Genomic DNA, 17455 nt, shown 5'->3' with positions numbered 1-17455 from the left:
GATAAAAATCAATAGTGAAGGTTATTTTTTCCCAGATACATTTTTAAATTTTTGTAAAGAAAGCCTTTCTAAAATTAATGTTACTCTTTTTATGAAACTATCGTATGCGTCCCTGGTATCTAGGGATATTCCAAGGGATATGAAAGGCCAGAAAAATAGCTTAAACCCCTATAACAATTTCTTTTATAAAGATGAAATAGCCCAAAACCATCCCAGGACCTATACAAAGCTTCACTGTAATGGCAACACATCGTAAAATTGTCGACCTCTCCATTTGCCCCCCCCCCCCCCCCAAATATTATTTTATATTTATTTCGCTGGTTGGTTATAACTTATTCCTGGCATTAACCATTCAAGGACCTATGGAAAACTCAATCAGTTATTATGAATATCTTAATCTTCAGACAAAAAAACGTACTACTTTATATAATAGGATAAGCTAGGTATTAAACATTAGAATTGTGTATTTCATTTCAAAGATAGCTACTACTTTTAAATCATTTCATCAAAATGTTTGACTTGAAATATCTGAGGTTGTGGCCTTTGCAAAACCGGCAAAATTTGATTTGATATCCCAAATAGATAGATAGACATAATTTTGGGTATGTAAAGTTTTAGAGCCTAGGCAATATAAAACTCCTAGTGCATAATTTGCCTATTATATCATAAAGCTTCCCAGATTTATATTATTTACTGTTAAGAGTACACAGTTAAGGCTTTGAGAGACGTGGTAATTTTATCGTTATCTTAAAAATTTGTATATTAAACATTACATACATTTTATTTTCTAATATGTAAAGCCCGTATTTATTTCCAGTCTATTAGCTAATATAAACAAGGATGACAACATCCATAAGTAGCGAAGCACAAAATTTCGTGGATGGGACTGACGGTCATTGTTGTTTTCTTCAAACGACGGGAAATTTAATTTTGATATCTTTAACTTAAAAAATTTTGAAAATCGATTAATAAACACCAAAGATATGGGGGAAAATGTAAAAAATATAAAAATAGCCAAAAACCTGCAAAAAGGCAATCTGACCGTCATTGTTGATTTCTTCAAATGAGCGGAAATTTAATTTTGATATCTTTAACTGAAAAAATTTTGAAAATCGGTCCATAAACACCAAAGATATGGGGGAAAATGTAAAAAATATAAAAATAGCCAAAAACCTGCAAAAAGGCAGTCTGACCGTCATTGTTATTTTTTTCAAACGAAGGGAAATTTAATTTTGATATCTTTAACTGAAAAAAGTTTGAAAATTGGACCATAAACACCAAAGATATGGGGGAAAATGTAAAAAATATAAAAATAGCTAAAAACCTGCAAAAAGGCAGTCTGACCGCCATTGGTGTTTTCTTCAAACGACGGAAAATTTAATTTTTATATATCTAACTGAAAAAATTTTTAAAATTGGACCATAAACACCAAAGATATGAGGAAAAATGTGGAAAATAAAAAAATAGCCTAAAACCTGCTAAAAAGCCGTCCGACCGCCATTGATGTTTTATAGTTAATTGTGCTCCTTAATGATGGGAATGTTGTAAAAAAATTTCAGCTTTCTATCTTTTATAGGAGCTGAGTAAATCCCATTTCCCCCATAGCGTTACGGACTGACGGACGGACTGACGGACTGACGGACTGACGGACGGACTGACGGACGGACAAAGTGAATTATAGAGTAGCTTCGCTACTAAAAAGGAAGATTTTTGATTATGATATCATCTATGTTTGACTTTGTACTTCATCTGTTTGATCCTTTTTGAGCTTTCAATTGACAGTGTCATCCTTGTTTTAAAACAATAAGAAATATTATTGTCCATTGTCTCATTCTTTAAGATTTTAGACTTCTGTCCGTTTGACTATATGAGTTTTGCTTTTAATGGACAATTTCATCCTTGTTCTAAAACGAAAGAATTTTATTTTATGTTAAGAAAAGAGTATTATAATTCCAAACTGGGTATTATCAAGTTTTGTTGTTGTGTCCATAGTAAGGCATATATAAACCATGGAGAAAGGCACAGATAAGTTAATCTAAATGATTGTTGTAATAGTTTTAGCATTAATAGAATTCTTTCAATTCTTATTGATAATTTGAAGTGACGGGTATTGTCCCTTTCGTGACAACGCCACTTAAGGGGCGTTTCGTCGCATTTTAACAGTCGATTTTCTCCTATTTCTAACCCTTGCGGGGGGCTCTAACCCTGCGGGGACAATTGCCTAAAAATGAGGGGCAATTATTTGACCAAACATAACCTAACATAAAAAAAAACCTATAAAAAGCTACTGTAATAATACGACGAAACGCCTTTTAAGAGGCGTTGTCACGAAATGGACTTTACCTGAAAAATCTTTTCCATGGTATTAACATTTTATGTTTAGCCTTTTTAGGCTTTCCTGAGATTTTCATATATTTCCCATTTTTCTATTACTTTTATTTAAAAAGAAGTTGTATCAACTTTTTTTTTTATAGCTAGCCGGTTCTTTTAGTAAGTAGTAGATGTAAAATTTTTCATAGAATTCAAATATGCAATCGGTTTTTTTGTAGACCTCTTATTTTTTAAGTATTTTAAGTTTTTTTAAAAAATAATTAAGTCGGTTTTAAGGTACTAAAACGCAACAAAATAAAAGAAGAAAATGGTCAGTAAGAACAAAAATAGTAAGATCTTTAATTTGACACCTTACTTTTAAAATTCTGTTGAGTAATTATTGAAAAAATCTATTTTTTTAACCTCGGTATAATAAAAACTTTAGACCTAAATATTTTCTCAAACAGACATAAAAAACATGGGTTCATATATACCATTAGAATCAGAAAAATATTACGAATCCATTGTAAGCAAAATTGAAAAAAATTAAAAAATTAAAAAATTACAGAAATGGCCAATTATTTTTTTTGTTCAGACAACACTATTGTTTTCCCTTTTTTACCCCCTCTTTACCCCCTCTTTACCCCCTTCCCATTTTTATACTCAATTGAAGAATTAAGACGTTGCCTGTACAACATAATATGATATTTTCATATAATTCCTTTTATTGTAGTTTATATACTATATTGTAAACTTTTTTTTTTCAATTTTGCTTACAATGGATTCGTAATATTTTTCTGATTCTAATGGTATATATGAACCCATATTTTTTTATTTGTGAAATAATAAAATTAAGTTCAAAGTTTTTATTCTCGTGGGTTTAAAAAAATCGATTTTTTCAATAATTACCTGACAGAATTGAAAAAGTAAGGTGTCAAATTAAAGATCTTACTATTTTTGTTCATAATGACCATTTTCTTTCTTTTTTTTGTTGCATTTTAGTACCTTAAAATCGACTTAATTTTTTTTTTTAAAAACTTAAATTACTTAAAAAATAAGAGGTCTACAAAAAAACCGATTGCATATCTGAATTCTATGAAAAATTTTACATCTACTACTTACTAAAAGAACCGGCTAGCTATAAAAAAAATAGTTGATACACCTTCTTTTGTCGTTTACATATCTATTTATCCCTGGGTAAGACCACAAGAAAGGTTGTTTAATGAATTGAGTGCTTGATTCTATAGATAACCTTTTTTTAACTTTAAGAAAGCCAAAAAATGAAGAGAATCTTTCTCTGTTGACATTTAGATTATAGGCTACTATAGATTTTCAGATTTAAGGCACAGGGCTTTTATTTAATTAGTTTTTCTCTTCAGATAATTAAATGCAACATTTTAAAATATATATCAAAATCTTATATTTTAACGTTCAATTACCACAAGTTGTCGCCTTTTATTAACATTTTTTAAAAATTTAAAATTTGACACCTAAAGTGTTTTTGACGAAGGATTGTTAGCTTTTAAGGTCGTTTTATTGGATCTATACATTATTCCTATCCCATATTAAAATAAACTTTTTATTGCCCAAGAATAATTTTTAATTCATTTTTAACACAATTGTTCATGCCTTTGAAGTATTTTTTTATATTTTTAAAACACTGTTTGGTTTTATTTGTTTGTAGCTAAGCTACTCTATAAGTGATTGTGTCTGTTCTTCTTACGTTGCTTGGCTTTATCTAGTTCTCTTGAATAAATAAAATATCCTCTTGCTTCCCTTTTCTTCTCTTCGCTGTGATATTATTGATATCTATCGATCTCTCCTTTATATTTTTTCCTACTCTCCTTATATGTACTCTTAGAATTGGCTTATCGTTTCAAAAAGCTTTCTTTCTATTACACCTTATCATCTTTGTTTGTTTTTTTCTTTTGGATTTACAGTATCCTGAATTTAAAGGCATTTTTTTAGATTTGTTAGGGACATACCGTCGAATAATATCTCAAATTAATAAAATTATGAACTAAATTGAAAGAGTTGATTTATGTGTTAGAATAGTTGTTTCTCGCATCGTATTATAAACAGCTTTCCGCGGATATAGAATGTACAATTATAAGATTAAAACCAGTTTTTTTAGCCCCGGCCGATGTGCCGGTCCACCGGATTCAAATGAATACGAGAAAAAAAATTAGTCACTTTTCATATAACTTTAGAAAATGATTGGAAAGCAAACAAATTAAATTTTACAAACTATGGTATTTTTCAAGTTTTTTTAAAAGAAGGTGTATCAAAATTCAAAAAGTAAGGTGTCAAATTAAAGATCTTACTATTTTTGTACATAATGGACATTTTCTTCCTTTTTTTTGTTGCGTTTTAGTACCTTAAAATCGACTTAATCTTTTTTTAAAAAACTTGAATTACCTACTTAAAAAATAAGAGGTCTACAAAAAAACCGATTGCATAAATGAATTCTATGAAAAATTTTACATCTACTACTTACTAAAAGAACCGGCTAGCTATAAAAAAAAAAGTTTATACACCTTCTTTAAAAAGTGCAATAATTTCTCTTTGGTACTTATTTAAACTTTTAGCTTTTCGATCAATTCGAAGGTGCTTAATTAAACAAAAAGGATAATGTTTAAAAATACAGAATGAAGACTTTTCCCCCTTGATTAGGATGATTTGCTTCTACGGAAGCAAAGATTGGAAAAACTGCAAAATCATCGGGAAACCAATTTTAACAACTTAATTCTTTAATTTTCTTAGTTCTTTCTTCGTGGATTTTTTACAAGAAAGGTTAATTTGTTAGTTCGACATAACAGCTTATTTAAGTAGCGGGATTTGTCGTATTTTCACAGTTGCTCTCTCCTATTTCTAGCCCCTGCGGGGCAGTCATTACCCGTTTATATATTCTAATCTAAAATAACCTATCAAAATACTGTGAAAATAAGACGATACCCGTTACTTCGTTTTCCTTCAATGATCCCTTATTTTTTACTAAATGTAATTATTCGAATTTTTAAAAACGTTATATTGATTTTTTACTGAAGCTTAATAAATTGTTAATTATGCAAATTTTTGCAATTTCGTGACCTTATGAGTTACTCCTTGATGTGATCATTTACATCGTTTTTAATAATCTATTAATTCTTATGGTTTTTAATTAGTGAAGATTTTCTATCTATATTTGTTTCAATTGTTTTACGTATAACTTAGTTCATAAGGTAATAACAGGGATGGAGGGGACAATGAACTATAAATTTCAATCGTACCCAAAGTTTTATCAACCAAGTTAACTTATCTGTTTAATCAAAAACTTTGGGCATTTTTATTGAAATTTCATTTGTTGGTCACAAACTTGTAGTATATTAACTTTTCAACCAATAATTTTAATCTACAGTAGGGATAATTTTAAGGGCGTATATCAATTTAGCGCCTATTGTCTTATCCTCTAATAGCCTCTATTTTTATCCAGTATTTTATTATTATTTTTTATTTAACAAAATCGGTGCGTTTAACTATTATATTTATTATTAATGTATGCTATACTACTGAAAATTTTCTTCTCCTTGTTCTAGTATAAATATTTAAAACGTAGAAAACTAATTAGTTTTTTCTGCAATATCATTGAATATATATCAATCTGTGTAAAATTAATGCAAATCTTTGTGTCTTTCTCAAAGAGTTTTAAGGATATTTAGAAACAAAGCTTTCAAAAATAACAAGGAAGACTTCATGCAAAGTAGATTAAAACTTGTATTAATTCTAAATTTTTTATTTTAATATTATTGGAAGGTTGTCATGCAATACATGATTTTTAAGTATGACTGAGAACGGATATATTTGTACACAGAATGTTATAATCTGTGAGTTTGTGCTTGGTCATTTTGAACCCTAGAATGCATGTATAAGAAAAAGCAAGAGAGTCTTTTATAATAAGGTAAATTGTTTTATCTTCTTTTGTTCCATCCCCAAAATCATGAAAAATAATCAGAAAATGAAATGGAAAATCTTTCGAAAAAAAAAAGAAAATGTTTCTGACTGATTGACAGACTAATTACAGAAAAGCTATGTTGCAAAAAAATTGTCCTTGTTAAAACTGTGATAAAGTAGGTCACTGTTTTGCGACAAAGATTGATGAATACATGATCTATGTCCGGATAACCTCAGGGAGAAAGGTTTAGTTAGATTGATGAATGCATGATCTATGTCCGGATAAACTCAGGGAGAAAGGTTTAGTTAGATTGATGAATACATGATCTATGTCCGGATAAACTCAGGCAGAAAGGTTTAGTTAGATTGATGAATACATGATCTATGTCCGGATAAACTCAGGGAGAAAGGTTTAGTTAGATTGATGAATACATGATCTATGTCCGGATAAACTCAGGGAGAAAGGTTTAGTTAGATTGATGAATACATGATCTATGTCCGGATAAACTCAGGGAGAAAGGTTTAGTTAGATTGATGAATACATGATCTATGTCTGGATAAACTCAGGGAGAAAGGTTTAGTTAAATTGATGAATACGTAATCTATGTCAGGATATACTCAGGGAGAAAGGTTTAGTTAAATTGATGAATGCATGATCTATGTCCAGATATACTCACGGAGAAAGGTTTAGTTAGATTGATGAATACGTAATCTATGTCAGGATATACTCAGGGAGAAAGGTTTAGTTAGTTAGATGAATACATGATCTATGTCCGGATAAACTTAAGGAGAAAGGTTTAGTTAGATTGATGAATACATGATCTATGTCCTGATAAACTCAGGAAGAATGGGTTAGTTAGATGATTGAAATTAACATATCAATACTTATGGAACAAATAGTTATATAGATGACTAATTATGTAAGTATATTATATCTTTTACCCAAAAGAAGTTTTCTCGAAAAGAATAGACATTAGCTGGCACTTTCGTAATTATACCTCAGATTAGCAAAGATAGATATTTTCTGTGGATTTCAGTTTGAGTGGATCCAGTTTAAATCTAATTCGTCGTCTAAAAATGAAAAAACGTGACTGTCAAAAGAAGGGTTAGATTTACAAAACTAAGAAAAATGTAGAAAGGGAAATAAGGTATTGGCATATTCCTTTATTGCTAACACAGATAAAGTTAAGTGAAATGACGGGCAAAACAGATTAATTTTTCGCATAAAAAAAACATATTTGCACTCCTCCCCCTTCTTACCCTTTTCCTTATTTTCACAATTAGCACAAAGAATAATCTGTCATGTGGAGTAGAAGGGGGATGGACCAGGGAGTTAAAGGGATAAGACAATGGCCGATAAATTGATGTACATCCACAATGACGATACACAACATTACCCCTTCTGTAGATTAAAATTAGTAGTTGAAACTTTTAAACACTAAACTAAATTAACCAACCAATCAAAATTCAGTAGAGTCACCAAAGTTGTCAAGCCAACGAATAAGAAACGTTCTTATAAAACTTTGGGTACTAGTGTAATAAACAGCCAAGTGTCCCCTCTCTCTCTGGGGATGGACATACTTGCCTTTTTTTGTTAGATGCGCAGCTGCTATTTAATTAGCGTTAAGTGTATTCACCTATGAAATATTCAATGTAATAGGAAGGGATTATAATTCAGTAAAGCCAAAAATCCCTACTGGGTTATAGATAAACTATGTATCGCAATCGTATTTTGAGTTGACTTTGATGTGACTTTTGCACTTTGAATTTATTCTAATGTTTTTGCATTTTGTTATGCTTCCCCGCTTTGGAACAATGTGTTATTGTTTTTATTTGCATAATGAAAATTGATAAACTATTGAACATAGATTATTATTGATTATGGATTGGATAGCTAATTCTGGTCTGACTAGCCTGGCTGAATTTGAAAGAAGTTTAAGTAAGGGTAGATTTAGGGTTACAAAAAAGGGGGTGTTAATTTTTGCAGGGAGGATCTTATCAAGATTGTTTGATATAACCACATATACAATAAAGGGGAAGGTAGGTTGCGGGTAAAATTCGTAAAAGTGTGTGTTTTAAGGCTTAAAAATAGTATTAGAACGATAATATTCACTAAATCTAAAATTTGAAAAGAACTAAAGACAACAAATTTTTTTTAAAAGTCAACATAAATTTTTATCATTCTACTACTGTTTTTAACTTAAGCACATAACCTTTACGGATTTTACCCGCAACCTACCTTTCCCTTTGTAATTTTATATGTTGGGTAAAGGGAGAGGTCATTTTCTAGTAAATCCCGTAAAGGTGTGTGTTATAAGGCCTAAAAATAGTAGTAGAACGATAAGGTGCTCTAGATATATGTATTCCCTATTGAATAGAACAATAGGGAAATTTTTTTTTTTTTTTTGATAACCGTACCTGGATTATCTAAAAAAAATACGAAATTTCTATCAAACGCTTTGTTTGGCTCAAACTGACAAAAATTAAAAAAAAATATAATTATAATAATAATGTTTTCTATAGGTACAAGGTAAAGGTTAAGAACAATCTATACCATTAAACAAAGGAAGAAGTCATTCTTTACAGGTTGATTTATTATAATTATATTTTTTTTTATTTGTGTCAGTTTGAGCCAAACAAAGCGTTTGATAGAAATTTCAGATATTCCAGGTACGGTTATCAAAAAAAAAAAAAAAAATTTCTTCCCTACTGTTCTATTCAATAGGAAATACAAATATATAGAGCACCTTATCGTTCTACTACTATTTTTAGGCCTTATAACACACACCTTTACGGGATTTACTAGAAAATGACCTCTCCCTTTGTACAGCTCTTTTTTGAACTCCAAGGTAATAGTGCATTATCAATAACTGCAAACTTTTAATTTCTAATGAAATATTTTCCACTGATTTACGACTTAAGCTCGGTTTCCTTAAACAATGTTTGGTTTTAATATTGTCTGGGAAAATTTATTTCTTTTGAAACGAAGCTTCTCTACATGTCTTATTGATGTAAGATGAACATTAGTTATGCATATTAGTTGGAAGTGAGGTTACTGTTTAAGTCTATCATGCTTCTCGATCTAGAAGGTTGGCAAGAAAAAGTGAATTAGCTTAATGTTTAATTAATCTTACATTAAAGCAAAGTTTATTAATGGATAAATTGATTAGGAACCATTTGCCTCCAACTATAGATTTATATTATTTGAAAAAATACTGTTTGTTTAAACAAGGAAGGTTTAATAAAAGCAAAAATATTAACTTTGGCTATCAGTATGATTTAAAGTCCAGTGTTTCCTCCTCCCTCGCTTTGTTACCTTTGAATAACACTGTTGTTGTTTATTTTGATACCACAAAAATATTGAATTTAATCAAAATAAAAAGTTTGATAGTTTTAGAGTCGATTATATTCAACACTCCATTAATAGATTTTAATAGTTTAAATTTTTGGCATGGAGGAAGGGTGGATATTGGAATCTTTATTAAACTAGTCCCCAATGTTTTATGAGAACGTCTCCTTAATCGTTGACTTAACAACTTTGGGGACTTTTATTGGTTTGTTAATTAAGTTAAGTGTCCTAACGTTTCAACCACTAATGAAGTAAGTAATTTTGAGTATCATCATTGTGGATGTACATCAATTTATTTATCTTGTCCCTTTAGACCCTTTTTTTGAGTTTAAAATACAACCCAAAATCATTTTAGAATAAAGTTTTTAACATTTCAACTAACTTACAATTGAATAACTAAAGCTACCTAATCTTGTATCTATATTGATAAATGAAAATGCATTATTGGAGCAATTATTTGATTGAAAACTTTACTGACCTAGTTCTTACTTGCAATTTTTAGTAGCGAATCTTTTCTATAGTTGACGTTGTCATTTGTAACTTGTAAGTTCAAGTTTGAAACACGCTTATATAAATATATAAGTTTCTGTTGTTTATGAAAAGCTCCTAAGCTTTAATCAAAATAATATTGCTGTAATTTTTATATAACCTCTGGTCGGTCTACTGTATAAGATAAGAAGGCTCTGTTAGTTGTCAGGAGGTTTGACTAGATGCTAAATTTGCAAATAATGCAGCTATGTCAGATACGTGACACAGCAATAAGATAAGACATGTTATTAGTTGTTTTAAATTCTTTTATCCTTGTTTAAAATATATTTTATCATTAATAAAAATTGACAAACGTCAGACAAGAATTATGAATGCATTTTTAAAAGTTTAGTTAAAGATCAGCAACTAGAGCAGATCATATGATGTAAAGAGCAGGAATAAAGGGATAGAGCAATTGGAGTAATTTCTCTTCGCCTAAAAGTTCTGAAAGTCATCCTAGTCTACAAAGTATTAAGGCTTTTTAAAAAAAAGCTTCAGATACAAATAACTACTGAACTGATTGGGTTCTCTTTTTTAGGCAAGCTCCAATTAGGTCCAGTAATTGTTTTGGCTAATTTAAGTCTTTGGATGGTTTTTAAATATTTTTCTAACCTTTTTCAGTGCGTTTCCGTTAGTTCTTTATTAAGAATATGTCAAGATCTGAAAACTTCAATTTCCTGTTGTTTTACAGATCTTATACAACCTTATTTTGTATTTGAGGATTACTAATACGACTAGGGTGTTAATGAAGGTCAATATGTATATCCAGCAGTTTAAGAGATTCTAAACAGTTCTTTTATTTTCAGGATTACTATTACGAGGGAGGAGACGAGGACTCGAACGTGTATGCTGAACCTGAGTTCTATGTAGATCAATTTTATGATCAGGTTAGGCCTTTATTCTATACTAGCGGGTGGCTACGCTTCTAGGGGCCTCAAGGGGGTAAGGGGTAAGTCCATCTTCCACTTTTCATTTTTGTTTTAATTGAAAAAGTTAATCAAAATTTAGAGTTATTTTCAGGGAAATTTTCTATTTTGAGGGTGGGGTAACCAAAACAAAAGTAGTTATAGACCTTCCGTGGACCTATCAGAATCTCCAACTCAATGGAGAGGAATTAGCAAGATATATTGTTACAGACATATAGATAGGTATCCTGGATTGTATTAAAAATAATGAAAAATACATACTTGAATATAAAATTTTACTGCATTTACCATAATTAAAAATTCTGAAACTTAATTTTCATTTACCTTTTTTCCACTTCTTTGCCATTTACTAAAATTAATAGGAGCTTACAGAATGTCTACGAAACCGATAGTAACCGATGGATTAGAACCGTTTCCTATCCATTCTGAAAAAACCATGTAGACCATCGCATTGCAGAAATTTTCTTCGAATATTAAAAAGAAAAAGCATAATTTTAAACCTTTTTTGTTAGCCCGGTCCTTATGCTCCTCGGGGCTAACAAAACTGGTTCTAATCTTTTATTTTTTTTATTATAATATCCGTAGAAAGCTGACTATGATACGATGCAATTGATAACTATTCAGTTATTCAAAGACAAATTATCCTTTAAGTAATAAAATATATTGGAAATGATAATAGTACCTTGCTGATTCAGGAAATGTCATTTATTTTCAATTTTTAAAATAATCTATCTTCATAATTGCAGTAAAACAAAAATTGTTCTGTTAGTGATTAAATTGTAATTTTCCATGATCTTTTATTTTCACTTAAGTTTTTGTGGTAAAATCAATAAGTTTGTGAAATAATGAATGTTTGTTCATATTTTACCTTGATGATATAACAACACAAAAAAGGAGTGTGTGTTTGCCCCAACTAAATTTTTATGCGAACAGTATTTTATGTTCTCCACCGAATAAATCTCAAATAATCATGGGGGAGGGGTCATTAGACTATGAATTAACTGGTTTATATTTTCTCATTGGTTGACTTAAAAATGTATTGAATTGTAATTGGCTAGTGTCCAAACTGTTCAACCAATGTTATTCAAAAGGGTTATATAGTTTATCATTATTTAGATGTACATCAATTAAATTTTTATCTTATCCCACCCCAGTGCAATATTTAGCTTATACAAACCCAAACAATCTAAATCAATGCATTGAAAAAGCAATGAAATCACACACACACTCACTCATAACTACATATTAGAAAATTGGACTGGAAGAAAAAGGAAGGTTGTTTGTACATTGTAACAAAAATATGGATTAGTGATTATCAAATAGAAATTTAATGATCTAGAGTTAATAATATTTGATAGCCCTTTCTTTATTATCATGTTAATTGTAAAGCCCATAATGTTTTTTTTAAAGATTTTAACGCTATGTTTTTTTGCTAAATTGGAATGGCACCATCAAAAAAAAATATATTGAGATGGTTAGGAAGGTTGAAGTGGGGCGATTGTGGTAGCTTTGGAAGATTGTGTGTGTATGTGTTGGGGGGGGGGGGGGGTGGTTGGGGGTTGTGGTGGAAGCAATTATGTAGATAATGCCCCAAAATGGCAAATCTATATGAATTATATCAAGGCTTCCGGTCCCTAAATGCAGGGATTCAAGGATCAATGCAGAAAGATATTAGTTTTCAATCCAATTATTATATTTCAAATTGTGTCTTTGGTATCTTAAATTATTTGGAGGAAGTCAGGGTTGTACTTAGAATTTGGGTTCATTAATTTCTTTTCCATTTCCCTATCCCCGTATTCCTGCACACCATATATAAAGTTTATATAGCCGAGGTTTTATATGTAATTTATAGAAACTTTCTCATGACCAATACAATGCTAGAAATAAATTGAGTTTTCTTTATGGCTATAAGTAGCGCGCCTTCTATATTTTTAAGATTTCATACAGAGATGTCTGTCTCTATTATTAGATAAATATGTTTTCGTGTTTCTTACATTTTTCTGTCCATTTTCAAGTCAAACCATCCTATTATATTAAGTAGTAAGGATTAGGTTTGGTGGTCAAGCACTGAAAGGATTTGGTTTTCCACCCTAGGTCAAAGCTCAAAGAAGGTCCCCGGATGGTTTTATAGCAATTATTTTCTTTAAAGTGTATGATCCAAACCTATTTTGCTGTCCCTTCCCTCTCCTTTCCAATGAATTCACTATAAGCTAGGGGCTATTTGAATAGATTTTCTACTACAATTTAAGCAGATTTTGTCATTGTTGCTCTTCTTTTCACCTGACAAAATTAACGTAATTGTCCTTGTTTCATTAGAAATATGTAATTATGTATTTATCTTAATTATCGATCAATTTTATTTACTAATGTTTGGGGAGGACTCATTTCCCACATACTTTTATTTTAGGGGTTTGTTTTCAGCATTTGGGTATTTTAGATTAAAGCTTTCTGTATTTATTAAAAACATTTTGAAAAGGAGACGTCCGTAAATGATAACTCTGGTCGTTAATTTAGACATGTCTAAATCTTTCTGTCGGTTTTCAAACTTTGAATGATGATTCCTCTAATAGATGGGTACATTTGAGAAAGCGTAACAACAAAATCTCTAACTAATCCTTTCAAAAATTGTTTTCGATTTGTTTGTTTTATAAATCTCCTATTTTTGGAATTTTGTTATCTTATTATTTTTATTTTGTTCATTTTAAACATCCTGGATTTAAGTAATTTTGAAACTTATAGATTTATGCGGATTTTTTGTTGTTACTTCTATATAATATTTTATATTAGATGAGTTTTTCTCTACATTCGTTAATGTTCGTTTGTCTAACCTTTTAATTTATTTAGCTTTGCTTTTATGGATGTTGTAATTTTAGTTATTACAAAGCTAGACTGGATAAAATAAAATTAACTGTCGATTTGGTATAAAATATAAACTTAAGCAAATTTTTAAATGTAACCACAACATCCTTTCTTCATAGTATTCATTCTTAAATTCATTTTCTGTTTTTTTTTTATTTTAATTGTTAACACTCGTTCATAAGTGTAGCTATTTTTCAAAGTTTTTTTTAATACATGATAAGAAATATGTAGTTTTTTTTTCGCATTTATCCGCAGTAAGTAAAATAAAAATCCATCCATTTTTTTAACTCCGAGGGGCCGAGGGCCAGGGGCAACTACACTGGTGTTGATTTTATTATTTTTATTGTAATATTCGTAAAAAAAACTGTCTATAATGCGATACATGAATGTTTAGTATGGTTCTAATTTAGCGGATATTTATCAGTTTCTAAGCCATACTGGAAATATTTTTATCCCTAATATCTTTTTCTGAATCAGAATTTATGAAATATAAATTCCAAAACAAAGTAAAAGTGAAAATAATTTTGTTATGCGCATAACTTTTTATGTAAAAACTGAATTTTTGGCGCGGGTAGATATACTTTTAAATAGACAGACAGACATATAAAATTCACCACATATAATATCTGGAATATATCAAAGTTTCAAAGTGAAAGCTAGGGCCTTTTTTTTCAAAACATCGAGCTATTGTACAATTACTTTGTTGGTTGGTTGGTAGGTTTATAATGAATCCAAATATTTTAATTTAAACACAAAAAAACAACACATTAATAAAAATAGAATAAAAAGATGTCGAAAAATTGGCGCTGAAAAAAGATGCCTGTGTTGATAACAATTATTATTGAGAGGCTTTTCGTAGGTAGGTCATACATGCACTTTATTTTTAGAGTAGCTATGATCCAAAAAAGCATATTACACAAGAGTTATTTTTTTTGAAGATCCAAAAGGCAATAAGATTTAGATAGGGACAAGCAAGGCTAGAGGTAAATATTTTGCCATAAGGAAAAGGATAATTTTGTTAGTCTTATATTCAACTAGGTTGTTTACAATAATTCTTACTATGATTTTATTGTCCTTGTTCCATAAACAAAGGAAAATAAAAAAGAAAACCAAAAATGCAATTTCTAATTTATTAATGAAATGAATATACATTGTATTCAAAATTTCTTCTTCTAATTTGCATATTTAATTATGTTTGATTTAAATTAAATCATGCACATTCATTAAGGCAAATAAAAGAAAAGAAATTTCTTTTTACACAATTCAAAACTATGAACAGGGATAAATACATAGAAAAAATATATTTTTCTTAGGAAGATCTTTATATTTATAAAGCATTTTAAAAGCAAGTAGAAGGTATAACTAGCTAACTAGCATAAAGCTAAATAACAGTTTCTCGTATAACATAATACATTAATCAGTGGCTGCACCCATAGCATCTATGAGCTCTGTTTTTGAAGGAGAAGGGAGGAAAGAAAAAAGGACTAAAACATCCCATGAACCATACCTACTTTTATATAAATTATCCTCCTCCCGCATAAAGCATTTAAAACAAGGATGATAGCATTGATAGAAGAGAAGCCGAACCACTTAAACGAACATTTTTTTACATTAACAAATATTAATTAACTAATAGAATAAAAAAAAGTATGAACATGTCGCAACATTGGTTAAATATTGACATACTAAGTTTAAGTAATTACATTTGAGGACTTGGTTATAAAGATGCTTTGCATATATCTAATGCTAAAATGGCAGAAGTGTAACAAGGTTGATTTCTATCAAAATTATTCCTTATGTAGATTTTAATTATTGGCGGAATAGTTTGGACACTTCTAATCTGTACAACCCTTGATATTGAAACATAATTTTATAAAAGTCTACAAAGTTTTTAAGCCAACTAGTAAGAGAACGAATCTATAAAACTTTGGGGACCGGTATAAACTACAATTCAATGTCCCCTATTCCCAAGGCAAAACATCTGAATTGTAGAGTAGAATCTGAACTAAAAAGATTTAAAATGTGATACTAATTACTATTACAACCTTTTCTAATCATTTATGAGGAAGTTTAATTAGATAAAAAAAACATTGACAAAATATTGTTACATACTATAAAGTAGAAAATCAGAGATAAAAAACTTAAAATTCAATTACTTAAAATTAGTTTTAAAAAAAAAATTTTGGTCATTAATCCCGTTACTTGTCACTGCTATTACAGAGATCTTAAAGGACAAATAAACTTCCTAAAGTATTTTCAATAACGTATTTTCAGGCATTTAACCAATATTTAAATTTTTCTGTTGAATACAAAAAATTTAAAGGGGTGTCAGTTAGGAAAAACCATATCCTATAACCATTGAGAGAAAAATTAACGTTTTACAACTTCCAAGAAAAATCCATATAATTTTGAAACTATGGACTAATCTATATTTGCAAATCACCACTGTTGTAAAACAGGGACGAAGAGATAAGACAATCGCGAATATTTTAGTATTATTTTTATATTTTCTGTACGTAAAATTATGTTAAGTAGATGGCAAATATAAAATACTAGAGTTGGCTCAATATAACTATATCGCTATTTGCTAGTTTTCTATAAGTACATATCTATTTATCTATTTCTCAATAAATTAATTTTCCTCCCTCGTCATTACTATCTAAAAGATAGAAGTAAATATTTATTAATTTAAATGATTTTAAAAAGATTTTTTCATTTATATTTTTTTCACATTACCATCACCAAAGGGTTAATATGATTAAAATTTTAGTTTTAATATTTTAACTCAAAGGAGGTGTCGCCACAATCGAATTCTTTTAAAATACAGTTTTCTTAGATTTACTCTATTATGAACGTATATTTTTTATTTATGAAAAAAGGATTAAATACTTCAATGTAATTTAAATATCTATATGAAGTGAAAAACTTAATTCATTCCATAAACAAATAGAATAAAGGTCTTATCGCTTTGGTCAATGAGAGTTTAATGAGGATTATTGGAGCACTATGAGTTTTAAATACTTTACTATTGGAAGACTCGAGCTCATTTATATACGTTTATTTCCTATATAGATCTGTCATGGATCTTGATGCAATAAAGCAGGCCGTTTTGTAAATGTTAAAAATGGGAAGATTTCATTAAATAAAAGTAATCGCAAATATACTTAGTAAATAAGAAGGAAAAATAATCTTAGGTTATTTTTTACGTCAATAATCTATCCCTGTCTGATAATAAAGAGTCGTCTATACAATTTTATACTTTAACATTTCAAACCGTCAAATGTTGAAATGAAACGTTGAAATGGAAACAAGAACGTTCACGGCAAATAGTAGCATAGCTTTGAAGTCAAAAATGAGATCTTTAGTGTAAAAGCTTATAAATAATACAAACAATCTAAATACAATTTTAAAAAATGAGAAAATACAATTTTAAAAATGAGATGCCTATCGGTTCTGTGGTTTCTGAGGAGATCTTTAAACACACACAAGCACACAAATTCAGGTTAAGACAAATATATATTTTCAAGTAATGTTAATTGTAGAGAAGCTTCGT

At 29.4% G+C, this 17455-nt stretch overlaps 1 protein-coding gene across 1 annotated transcript in view; it reads left to right on the top strand.

The window, feature by feature from the left end:
* por (Protein-serine O-palmitoleoyltransferase por) overlaps nt 1-17455 on the top strand; it is a 174587-nt gene that overhangs the window by 62126 nt on the left and 95006 nt on the right. Inside the window, exon 3 of the mRNA XM_080165882.1 lies at nt 10924-11004. Within this exon, the coding sequence (XP_080022008.1) occupies nt 10924-11004 (81 nt within the window). The remainder of the gene's footprint in view (nt 1-10923; nt 11005-17455) is intronic.

Source organism: Acartia tonsa, chromosome 1 (genome assembly GCF_053477335.1).
Source record: "Acartia tonsa isolate MP-2025a chromosome 1, ASM5347733v1, whole genome shotgun sequence".
Lineage (NCBI taxonomy): Eukaryota > Metazoa > Arthropoda > Copepoda > Calanoida > Acartiidae > Acartia > Acartia tonsa.
Note: the sequence above shows the minus strand (reverse complement) of the source record. Positions and strands in the feature narration are given on the sequence as shown.